Here is a 12378-nt window from a genome sequence, read left to right on the forward strand (position 1 = left end):
ACTGATGCAGAGGCCATGGAGGGTGCTGCTTAGTGGTTTGCTTCCCCTGGCTTGCTCAGCTCGCTTTTTTTATAGAACCCAGGACCACCAGCCCAGGGATGGCACCACTCACAGTGGGCTGGGCCCTCCCCCTTTGATCACTAATTGAGAAAATGCCTTACAGCTGGATTTCATGGAGGCATTTCCTCATGGGAAGCTCCTTTCTCTGTGATAACTCCAGCTGTGTCAAGTTGATACACAAAACCAGCCAATACAGGTATCTTCATGCTTGAAGTACCCAAAATGCTTAATTTAATCAAAACTGTCCTGACTTTAGCTGTCTTGTGTGATTCCCTTCAGAAAACACAGCAAGATCCATTCCACCAGGAGCCTCGTCTCACAGCCCACAGCACCGAATTCAGAAGTGCCAAAACAGGTCAGTGGTGGTCACGGACAACCGTGGGTCTTTCCTTTGCTTCTTGTGCTTTGTGCTTACCCACTGTACTTTCTAATTCTGTCTCTTTTACCTCCGGGATTTGGCACAGGCAGTCCAGAGCTGGCTTTGGCCTGCCCACGGCAAGCCCTTGGGAGTAGCTTGTGGTCAGCTACTGCTTTGTCTTTTAATTCTGAACCTCATGAGTTTGGGGATTGAAACAGACATGGTGGTCCATGTCTGCTGTGTAACTGATGGAGAATGGGTAGGCAGATGCTTGGCCGAGTTCCTGCTTGGAAGGCCGTACTTCTTGCCTCTGCTGACAGAGTCCCAAGGACATGTATGGTATGGAGCAGTGGATACACAACAGCAAGAAAAATTATCCTCTTGCTCTGACAGTGGCAAGAGCTCCCGACCCGGGGTTGGTGGCTCAGGATGTTGGTCTCAACATTTCTCTCAGAGATTAAGAATTTGTTTGAGAAAGAGCATGGAGGTGTTTTTGTTATGTGACTTCAACCTCAGCCATTTACCTGTCACATTAACCTTTCTCTCAAATGCAGATGTCCGTGACTTTTCTGGGGTCTCTGTCATAAGGCCATCATCCCATTGACCTTTGCTAGGGAAACTTTCATGGACTGAAAAGGCCATCTGATGCATGAACATTCTGGAATCCCCACCTGAGATGAAAGCAAAGTCATTTTAACTCATGTACTGGGGACCCAGCTGGAGTACATCTCCACACCCCCCAACCCCCCCCATGGAGCCCTGTAGATCACAGGTTGCATCCTGGGGCGACAACCATGGCGTCTGTGGTGCCATTGCTTCTAGCTGAGGGGACACTTTCCAATTAAAGCCAACTTCTTTGCTTCTTCTCCACCCTATTATAACCATCTCCCTCCATGCTTTTCCTGTTCTCCCTACCCAGTCTCCACAGAGCGCCAGCCTTACGTTCGGAGAAGGTACCGAGTCTCCCAGCGGCCAGAGCTGCCAACAAGCGAAGGAAACAAAAGTTTGTACCTTGGAGTCGGGATTGCACCAAAGCCCCGCCCTCTCTAAGAGCCCTCCTCCGGGGAGCAAAGCTGCAGACGGAGCCACCGTGGTGCCGCCCGAGGAAGAGGATGAGGAAGAGGGTGGCAAGGATGGCATCCGGCCAAGTAACCCTCAGCCCCCGCAGCCAAGCACAGGTCCAGCATCCCGGGCTGCTGGAGGCAGTAGCAATTCCATTCCCTTCATTGACTGTAGTGACGTAGATAGTGAATACGACCTTCTCAGAGAACCAGGGTCTCAGTCACGGTCCCAAACAAATGACAACTATGAAGGCGATTTGACCAGTGGTGTTTATCTACTGTCCAGGGATGAGAGGCGGGCAGAGACTAGGCACAGGGCTTCCCCTCCCTCTACAAAGTCCTCCGGTCATCCTTCTAGAGAATTCCTTGATGATGATTCAGCAGATATTACTTTTGATCTGAGTGAGAACCCTGGCCTCCCAAGACATAGCTCCCTGATAGATGAAATGTTCAGGGCCTCCACTGGCCACAGCCCCCTGGCCACCCCACTGTCCCCCTGCAGCAGAAGCTCCAGTCCAGATATGAGTTGGGACAGGACTGGGTCCCAAGGTTATGTTTCTGAAAATGGACATGACCTTAGGGAGAAGAGTATGGGAGAAGATACTGTCCCAAAGCAGGGTCCTCCGAACGAAAACTGTTCCCCCACCCTTCAGAGGCCATACTTGAGGAATCTTCCTAGCAGATACAACAAGTCAGAGACAGATCCACTCATCCTTAGCCAGGCAGCCCCCACCCCAGAGGCCATGGAGAGACTTGATGACCAGGAGGAGGAAGGGTTGGCTCACATGGCCACTCCCCAAGGTATGATGCTAGCCAATGGGACCCAACTCACAGGACCCACCTTGGAGGTCGCCCATGGGCAGGCTGTGCACACGGAGAGTGCAGTGGGCCAGCTGGCGCCTCTGCAGGTGACAGAGTGTTCCACCAGCAGCGGGAATGAATCTAGTGATTCAGACTCTGCCATGGTGAGCCCTTCAAGGAAGTCCCTGGCGCTCGGTCACCCAACAAGCCTGAGCTCACCACTCAAAAGGAAGGGCGAGATGGGTTTGCAGGGCCTGCGGCCGGGGGAGGAGGAAGGAGAGCACGAGTGAGGAGCCTGGCAGGCAGGTGGTCAGCTGTTGATTACAAGGAGTCACAAATCCAGGGTTGCCACAGAGAGGGTCTGCTCTAGTGACTTGTTTGTTTTTAGTCTATGTTTGTTAGGTGGTGATGTTTGGTATGGGCACATATTTATGGCTCATGCCTGACTCCCCAGACCTTTAACGAACACAAAACTTAACACAAGTGGCTTGCCTTTTAGAAAGCATGGTATGAGGTGTATAGCAAGCCTTAACAAGTTACTGGGGATTTGTTTTACTGGTCGAAGGCAGTAATACCTTATTATGAATCCAGTAGTGTGAACAGTGTATTATATTTACATGGTAATTTTCTGTGCGTGCAGTTATGTGTGCAGGGTCTTGACTGAAACATCCCTGAAATCACAGAAAAGTGTTTTAACTGTCCGTCCCCTCTTTAAAAGTGGGGGTGTTTTCTGGGCCCTATAAAGAGGCATGGTCAAATCTGAGTCCAAGTGGAAGTTGATTGCTGGCTGAGATTGTGTCAGTAAGATCATACTCAAGAGTAGTGGATATTTTACTGGGAAGAGTCTGCCGTCCTTCTTCCTGGGCTTCCTGTGAACTGCTGTAAAAGCTGTCCCATCTCTAGGAATAGCCATTTACCTGGGATTGCTGATTTAGTTGGATTTTCATTGCTGGGTCAAATCATTAGTTTTTTTAGGAAATGGCTGACTCTCAGAATCCCTTGGTGAACCAGAAATGCTGCTGAGTGGTAAGGTAAGGAAAAATGAACACCTTACCAGGGGCACTGTTGTCTCCAGCAGATTAGCCAACCGTGTGCCTGCCTGTCAGTCACATGCTGTTCTGACTCAACACTGCCCTAGGTTTTATATGTCCTTATGAACAGTAACCCCACTGGGAACACAGACACCTTCATATTTTTATGACTTCTTTTAAAATCGTGGAGGGCTCTGCCTAACACCCAGCCTTTCTCCGCTGCAGATCAAGGAGCTGGGGTTTTTAACTCACACTGTGTGTTTTCCCTAACTGTGCTCTGGCGTTACCTGAGCCATTGTCAAAATGAGTGATGCCTGAGTCTCAGCCAAGAGTTTGGATCTGTTGGCCAGGGCTCCAGCTTGGCCTTTGCAGGTGGCTCTGTGGGTGCAGCCAGGGTCCTTTCTCTATCAGCCACGATGGCCCTATAGAAACTCTTAGAAGGTAGTGAGAATGGTAGCCAAATCATTACCTTGGTTGCTGGAGAGTGTAGAATACACTAACGCCTCCATTTGTATTTTTTCAGTCTTTGATACTTTGTAACCATAAAACAAAATTTTTAGCTCTGAATCACAAAACTTTGCAAAGAGTTGTAAAGATGGTAACATCCTTGCTGTGCCGCCATGCTGGTGTCCTTAGGAGTCTTCTGTGGCTGGATCACAGGCGGGACGCTGGGCTTGTTCAGGAAGTGAGGCAGAGCTTGCCTTATGGATCTCAGAGGATCTTGTCAGCAGGAATGTTGAGAGGCCATGTTTTAAATGTTGAGAGAGACTCCATCCATATTTACGCAAGTGTGTTTGGTTATTCTTGGTCAGCTGACTCGGTGGGTGATTGGTGCATCAAACTGACTGGATAGCTGTTGGCAGTTGTTCACTGAAGTAATCCACTCACACTCACTTGCCTTAGATGTCTCGTACGCTCTACAGAGGTGTCAGCAGTCACTACCAAGCCTTCACGGTGGGCGAGCAAGCTCATTCCTGCGGAGTTAGTTCAGTGATTTTGCTCCGCAGCCAGTGTTGTGCCTGTGTCCCAAAGCTGTGCCCATCTCCCCCTGCACCCCCCCCCCCCCCGGCTGCTTGACTTCAGCTCTTTTCTCACTCGGGACCTTTAAGGCTCCACATCTTAATTCTGGAGATGCTTGTCTGGATTTCTAACTAGAATTAGATGTGAAAACCCTGGATGACAAAGACAATTATAAGCAAATAGCTGTTCTTCATACTGCGGGGTGTTTGCAGTTTTAACATGTTTCTGAATATTCTGTCTAGTCTTAGGAAAAGCTGTCAGTTTGCCATAGGAAAGCTTGGTCAGGTGGGAACTGAGCTGAGTCAAGCTTGGTTTTTTTAACTGTGACTGTGGTCTGTTTAAAGGACTTTTCCTTATTGCTGCTTATACAGACGTCTGATCACTAAATAGGAATGAACTCTTTTAGCCTTGTAATGTGATTGCCTGTCACCTGTTTTCCCTTGTGCTGTAGCACAGTTTTCTCCTGATTGGTTTTGTGCCTGCCAAGCAATTTAACTTCTGTTCCTTAGCTAGTATTTAAGAAAGCAACAGTCCCAGCAAATTAATAGTGCCTAAAAGAACTGGGGGTAGGTTTGTTCCAAGGCCCCATATCCCGTCACGCTGAGAGTAGTCACTAGCTGTCCTTACAGGAGCTTGTCCTCCACTTCAGAAGATTCCAGAAGTTAGTCAGAGAACATGAGAGCCTGCAGTGAGCCCAGGGTAGTAGTTTTGCTGAGGTGGTGAATTGTCCCCCACTGTCCCTGTGCAAAGCTCAGAAAGCACCAAGCCTTCCCAGAACTTCCCATGTTCTAACCATGTGGTCCTCGGGCTCCAAGGCTTCCGAAGCCCACAGTCTCCATCTGGGACTTCTTACAAAGGACCCACGTTTGTGTGACATTGAACTAAGGTGAGGAAGGCCAGTGACAGGGTTGGCTGTGAAATCGAAAAGCAGAGATCAGAGAGCTTCCTGAGACCTGCCAATCTCTCCTCAGCAGCAGACAAGGTGCAGGTCTCTGGACTGAAGAAGGAACGTGGGCCTTTGGACCTTGCCTACTTGCTGCTGCTCTGTAAAACAGTATCTTAGGGCCAGGGATGGAAGACAAAGACACTCAGATCTTAAAGCATCTCATAGCTGCTCTAGGACCCTTAACATGATGATTCGTTGGATTTTATTTTGGAATATATATGTAGACTCTTTCTTGGTTTCCCATGTGGATCCTTGTTAAGAGCAAACTGAAAAGGCAAGAAATTCCTTTAGCATGAAGAAATACATTTAATGAGTTCCAGAGCCCGATCTGAGCTGCCTCAGCCTCTGCAACAGTCATCTGGATACCATCGATAGTATTTTATTAGACAGGCATTTAATTAGAGGACGCTCGTGGGCCAGATTCTTTCCTACATATGTGATTCTTATTCAGGAATTTCTTACACGTCCAGCTTCCTCCTCGTGCTTTTTGGCCCTGAGCTTGAAATCTGAGTAATGAGACTTTTTTCTCCTCAAGAATATCTTTGAAGATTTAAACCAAGTCATGCAAAAAAAAAAAAAAACAAACAAAACAAAAGCACCAAGATGCAATGACGTCAGCCCCTGGCCTGCTCTGAGTTGAAGGGGTGCGTTAGCCTCGGAGTCTCCCTGGTTGTGCGTTGCCAAGCATTTTTAAAAAGAGGATTAAAATCCAGATAGGAAACATTTTTAACATTGGTAAAATGATGGTCAGCGTGCTTAGAGGTTCGCTTTCTTTGCTTTTCCTTTTTTTGTCTAGAGTCGCTGACCACGTGCGTTCAGTCCGCTTTCTCCACTTAAAATGCTTTCTGTCCTCTCTGAGCAGAGTTGCACTTGCCACAGCGGCAGCCCTCGCTGAAGGAGCCTCTGAGTTTCAGGTGGACTCAGCATACAATTAGGTTTAGTTTGACTCTGTGTGCTTCTCTCTCGACCGCTTAGCTTTGCCTGAGCCCTCGGGTTAGCTAGATTTTAAGAGCCACTGTCACACTCCGTGGCAAGCTGTTTCCTGGTCCCCTCTCCCATCTGTATGCATCGCTCTTCTTGAGTTTCTCCAAGGCATCCCTCCATCACATGGTATGGCTCAAGTCTGTCCTGCTGTTGCTGAATTCTGCGAATGAAGCGGAAGAGTTTTCATAATCATCCTTATATTGAGCCAGTTCCTTTAAACTTGAAGGATAGACTGTAGCTTCGCACTGGCCAAATACACAGGGGGAAAGGCATGGTTAGTGGACCTCTCTGAGCAGGAGCTAACTAAAGACCTTGACTTTGGTGACACCAAAGAACTGACTGGCCCTGTTCTTTCCTTGTCGGTTTAATCCACCCGTTTCCCGTGTCATGAGCTGAAACTTCAAACAGGGAAATGAACTCACTGGAGACTGAGTACCAGGTACTGGTGGCTAACACAGAGGCCTGGCATTCAGGTCAAAATTAGCATGCCCCATGATATCAGTTTTCCTTTAACTCGAGAGGTAATAGTGAAAAGCATTTCAAAAAATTCCATCTTGATTCAGACGTGGAGTCAGCTTAGATCAAAGATCCATGTGGCCTTGTTGCCACCAATTGGACAGAAAGCCATGGTTCTTCCTTTAGTAGCCTAGAGAGACTTCTGAGTGTGTTTCCTGGGAGCAAGGGTTGAAAGTGTGGATTTGTATGTCAGCCAGCTGTGGCAGAGACAAGGAAGGGATAGGAAAAAGGTCTTCATGAGATGAACAGAATAGCACTCTCAGAAAGCCATAGGTGAAACCTCTCACCCAGAAGCTTGTTGCTCTCCATGAAAACAGTCAAATACCTTGACCAGGGGGAAGCTAGGGAAGAGCTTAAAAATCTCTCCGGACCTCTGCAAGCAGCCTGGGCTTTGCTTTGTTCAGGGTGACTACGTTGAGCCCATGATGGCCATGGACATAGGCTGGAAGGGGGCTCCCCTGCATGCTTGTGCCTCTGGTATTGGATGGCAGCTTCCTGTGGAAGGCAGTCTTCCTAAGGACTCTGGGTCAGGTTGGCTGCTCTGCAATGACTCCAGATGACAGTGGTTGATATGGGAAACCTGCCCTACAGTGGTTGGGATAGAGTTTGAAAGGTCAACTCATCAAAGCAAGGGTTGGTGCTTCGACTGTGCACACTGGTGCCAGGCAGCACTACAGTTCCCTGCTGGGGCCAGGCAGGGCCATTTCAGAATACTGAACAGCGGTGGGAAATGCCAGAAGGCAGCACACTCGGCCAAAGCACTTACAGAGTCTGGAGGTGGCAATGGGGCACACAGGGTACAGAGAGCTTTGAGTTATTGGGTCTACACCAGGCTAGATCTGAGTGGTCAGCCGTCCCTAAGATAGGACACAGCAGATGGGTCATTTAGTAGTGTGTGGCACAGTACTGACCAGTCTGTCATCCCTTGCGATGAGCGTCTGTCTCATGTAACTGCACCCTCAGGTCCCTTCCCCTGGCTTCCAATGCCTTTTGTGAGAAACAAGGCCCTGGCCCACTACCTGCGATGTTGTAGAAAGACCACACTTAGTTCTTCAGTTACTGAGAATGACTGCTGTCTCCAGGAGGACCTAGAGGGGATGAGGGGTCATCCTTCCCTTGCTCTCATCTCTTCCCGCCTTGGAAAAATTGCTGCGAACCTCACTAACCGAATCTTAACATGATTTTAACACAGTCTCCTCCTGTTCTCTCTCTGTGTGCATTTAATCCTTGAGGTAATAATATGTTGTATTAAAATTTTCTAATGCACTAAATTCATTCTCAAGTAGAAGAGGCTGGGGACTTCATTCTCATTTTTGTCATTTGTTTAATAAATTTAAGAGACGTTCTTTCCATTGTTCCACTGTACACAGTTTTGTCAGCATGTACCCACCCGGGAGAAGACGCTCTGTTTTGAACATTCTGTCTTGATCCTCGGAGCATGGCCTACCTCCTGTCCCCCGCACTGCTGGAGCGCTGTTTGATGTCCTCTCTCTAAAACAACCCAAAACCTTGCCTCAGTACCAGTTTGTACCTGGAATGCCCTTTGTAGAACACGGCAGTCCTGCTCGCTCTGAGGCACTGTGACAGACTGAAACGTGTTCACCCAGGTGCCGGGAGAAGCATAGACTTGGTTTTTGTGGCCTCTTCTTCTCTCAAGGCCCTGCATTGTATAAGGTGCTGTGGGGGTGGGGCAAGACCTTGGAGGAGAGCAGGTTCGCTGTAAAGGGGGACAGAGCGCATCTGAGACAGCAGCTTAAGTGGGGTGCTCACACAGCCAGCCTACCACAGGCTGGGCTTTCCTATTCCCAGTGGGAGTAAAACACCTGATGTTGATTGGCTGTGGTGGGAGGGAGTGGGGAGTGGTCTGTGAAGGAAGCCAGCCATGCTCCCACCTGGCCAGCCCTAGCTGGCGTCTCCATTGGGCAAGCTCTTTGTCCTTTCAGTGGGCACCCACCAGGTATGCTCCTCAGATGCGGTCTGCTTTCACTTCCTCCCTGCGCTTCAGTGCGGCGCCTCTGCACAGCATGGATTCCCGTCACCCGGACGCTCTCTGTCCTCTCTGATAACCATGAGTTTGGTCACTGAGCATGGAAGAACAAACTCATGTCAAATGTTTGCATGGTACTAATATCTCGTGTTACTCTAAACTCAAGAGGCTTTTAAACCTCATCCTAACGGGCATCCTGCTGTTAACAAACAAATAACCTGTTTGATGTAATTGTCCTTTCCCACCGATGGCTGAAGCTTTGTCCTTCCTACAAGACCGGTACACTAGAATCCGTGTTCCTCATCCCCACAGTGACACCAAGTTCACAAGTTCTCCGCCATCCTCAAACAAAGCAGGGTTCTCCTTTTTCTTTGTCCTATAAGTAAGCCTTGTTTGTTCTCTGCTATTTGACTCTGAGTGAAGCCCCCCACACCCAGTTTGTCTGTCTGTCTGTCTGTCTGTCTGTCTGTCTGTCTGTTTTCCTGCAAGTCTGGCATTGCTGTTGTTTGTCTGAATGGCCTGGTGACAAGGTGTGGAGTGGGTACTTAGCGGCTTGTTGAGCTTCTCTTAAAAGGACACTGGTTCTGAGAAGAGCATGTAGCCTGCCCCCAGTCACCTAAGGTATCATGAAGAGAACCCCGTCTCTAGCCCTGGTAAACTGTGACCCCAGTCTTCCATGAGGGAACCTTGCCGTTACAGCTATTGACAGAGGCCATTGGGTGGGGGACCCACCTCTGATTCAGTGTGCTGGTGATTTCTTTGGGTGGTTGGTGCTCTCTATTGATATTCATTATCTTCTTTCTTAAGTCATGAGTTTAAAAAGAGCCCTGCATTTCTTCCGTCTCTGCTGTGTATGCCTCTGGAACACATTCAGGGTACATAGGTAAAAATCTGTATTTTAGAGCCAGGTAACAAAAGATAGGGTTGTAGCCTCTAAAAACTTGCAAAAGAAGTCAGTTTATTCAGGAGAATAGTGAAGAGATTTTGAAAGTAGACATTATCAGCGCCATCCATGTTCTCGGTTTAATATTTATCAAATAACGATTTTCTATTTTTTTTAAACCGTCTGGTTTTCTACTTCTCTTTTTTACAGGAAAAGAATCCACACAAAATACCTATCAAGTTAAAAATTAGACACTAATCAACTTACTGCCTAGTTTACAAAAGCAGGACAGGTCCAGAAACATGTGAAATGCCATTTTAATTACCTGAGAAATAGATTGGATTTTTTTCTCTCTTCCCAGAACTGAAGAAGCAGATTGTTAATAGGAAGTTCAGGCCAGTTCTCAGAGTGGACGAGAGGCAGGAAGCTGGCTTGCTTCTAGTGGCACCCGCTTCCCCCAGGTCATTTCATCTCTGATGAAGAGCCTGTCCTGAGTCTCTGAGCTCATCCTCTTATGGGCCAGGAGAGAATTATGAATGTACCCTAAATGAAAATGATAAAACTGTAAAGGCGGGCTCTGGGATGCGTGATAGATTGAAATCCATAAAAACAGCAGGGCCAATTTGAAGTCTCATAATTATTTGTGGGACGACAGAGTGTCTACTTAAGAAGATTTGAAAAGGTAATTGCCAGAGCTGTGTGCCCTTAGAGCAGTGTGGGTGGGGGATTGCTGGCCCACCGGGCTGACATAAATGCAGACCTCTTCATACAGGTTAGAGGGAGAGGAAGAAATCACTGGGCAGAGAGGCGCAGGTCTGGGGAGCTGCTAACCTAAGGGCCTGAGGAAATACACAGCAACTTTTAGAAGTAGGGAACCATGTTTTATAAAGCCATTTGAATTGTCCAGAGGTTCCGGGAGCAGTTGATCTTTGCCCTAATTATTTAAATCTCTTCCTACCTCTTGCCTTCCGGTCCAGGTGCTTCCTCGTAGGGTCCTACACAGTTATTCACCTGTAGCTCCCTGAAGAAGAAATTTGCTTATTTTTACTTGTCGTCAGGAAAAAAGTGGTTTGATAAACAAAAGCCCAAGTGTTAATTGTTCCACAGCGTAAGGCGCCTGAGGGGTTCCTTCTCTCTGCTTCCATCACCTGGGGCTGTGCCTTCAGAACAGTCAGCAGGCTCAGCAAGGCAGGCTCAGCAAGGCAGGCTCAGCAAGGCAGGCTCAGCAAGGCAGGCTCAGCAAGCTTTGTGAATTCTCTCCACTTGGAGACATGCACTACGTCATCAAAACCCAATTCTGTGCAGTCTCCACAACCTTGAACCCTGGCTTGCTTTAGACACGCCCTTCACACCTGCCAGTGTGGACACTGAGCCGCCAGATTCTGCTTTCCACTCTTGCCAACGTGTATCATTGATTGCAGAGTGGCAAACTGTGACACCTTCATTTGGGTACTGTATCACCCGTAAGGTTTCAAAGCCCCAAGGACAGGGCCTTGTCTCCATAGGCCCAGCTTCAGAAACTTAGGCGTCTCCTTCCTTAGCCTCGCCGATGGATTCTCAGATCAAAGTGTTGGCGTTTATCTGTGTCTTGGTCTGAAAGCCCAGCCCTCTTCCTTTCATGAACAGACCCAAGGGCCTCTTCAGAAAAGGAAATTTACCATCCCAACTTGGTTATTCCCACCACCACACACCCCCGTGAGGCAATCAGACAGGGTTAGACCACACGTGTAGACCTGAGCTGTTGCCAGCCTGTTCTATCCCTTGGCCAACCAGAGAGAGCAGCCTCCCACCATCTCTCTGAGGTAGTCCAGTGGAAATTCTTCCAAACCTAACCAACTCCATTCTTTAAAAGATGTCAGGGCATCCCCTCTCCCAGACCCAGTCTGTTGCTTATGCTGCTTCCAACCTGCCCAGTCAGCTAGCGAACTGCAAGCCTTGTGGGGTGGGGCCGGGGGCAGTTGAGGCAGGACCTTAGCTTTCACCTGTGGAGGGCAGTGTGGTTGTCTCTGAATGTGTGCACCTTATTTTCTCCTCGTGTGGCAGGCAGCTTGCTCTCTGTTGCTGGAAACTCTTCACAGCCTGCCGGTAACCATCTCCTTGCAGCATGTTCCACGTTAGCTTTCTAACAGCTTTTTATCCTTGGCTCCAACTCTCTCAGAGAGGCGAATGCTTTTTCTGTGCCACGCCACCATCGCAGCCCCAAGGCCCAGCATGCTGTCACTTATAACCGGCCCACCCGATCTCGTGAGAGCTGACGGTAAGCCCCGAATTAAGCTAGATGACTGGTGGATAAATCAAAACGACTTTCAACTCAGCCACTCACAAATGCATGGAATGTTTCGATCTTGATGCAAACTGCCAGAAAATTTTCTCTTTTCTAACTTCTATTTGTAGTGGTAACAGTTTTCTGTGATTTTTTTTTTTTAAGAATAGTGTAGTATCTTGAAACGATGCAATTCCAGTGTGTCACTATTTCTATTTAACAACTTTCATTCTTTCCGAATCATTGTATCCAGTTGTGCACTAGTGTCAATAAAATTGACATTTGTGAAGCGATTTCTGGCCTTTTTCTCCTGGGATTTACGGGATCTGGTGGTGTGTGGGGTGATGGGGCCTCTGTCTAACACCAGGGCTTCAATAAGGTTTATTAAAATGTAAGAGGGGTTTTTGTTGTTCTTTCTCTCTTTCTTTCTTTCTTTCTTTCTTTCTTTCTTTCTTTCTTTCTTTCTTT

The 12378-nt window shown here is 48.0% G+C and overlaps 1 protein-coding gene across 4 annotated transcripts in view; it reads left to right on the forward strand.

Annotated features, from left to right (window-relative positions):
* Nucleotides 1–12378, forward strand: part of Farp1 (FERM, ARH/RhoGEF and pleckstrin domain protein 1) — a 246828-nt gene that overhangs the window by 206301 nt on the left and 28149 nt on the right. For all 4 annotated transcript variants that reach the window (XM_028771320.1, XM_028771347.1, XM_028771329.1 and 1 more), the window contains exons 12-13: nt 340–415; nt 1338–1596. In XM_028771320.1, coding sequence (XP_028627153.1) covers nt 340–415; nt 1338–1596 — 335 coding nt within the window. The remainder of the gene's footprint in view (nt 1–339; nt 416–1337; nt 1597–12378) is intronic.

Source organism: Grammomys surdaster, unplaced genomic scaffold (genome assembly GCF_004785775.1).
Source record: "Grammomys surdaster isolate TR1022 unplaced genomic scaffold, NIH_TR_1.0 65, whole genome shotgun sequence".
Taxonomy (NCBI): domain Eukaryota; kingdom Metazoa; phylum Chordata; class Mammalia; order Rodentia; family Muridae; genus Grammomys; species Grammomys surdaster.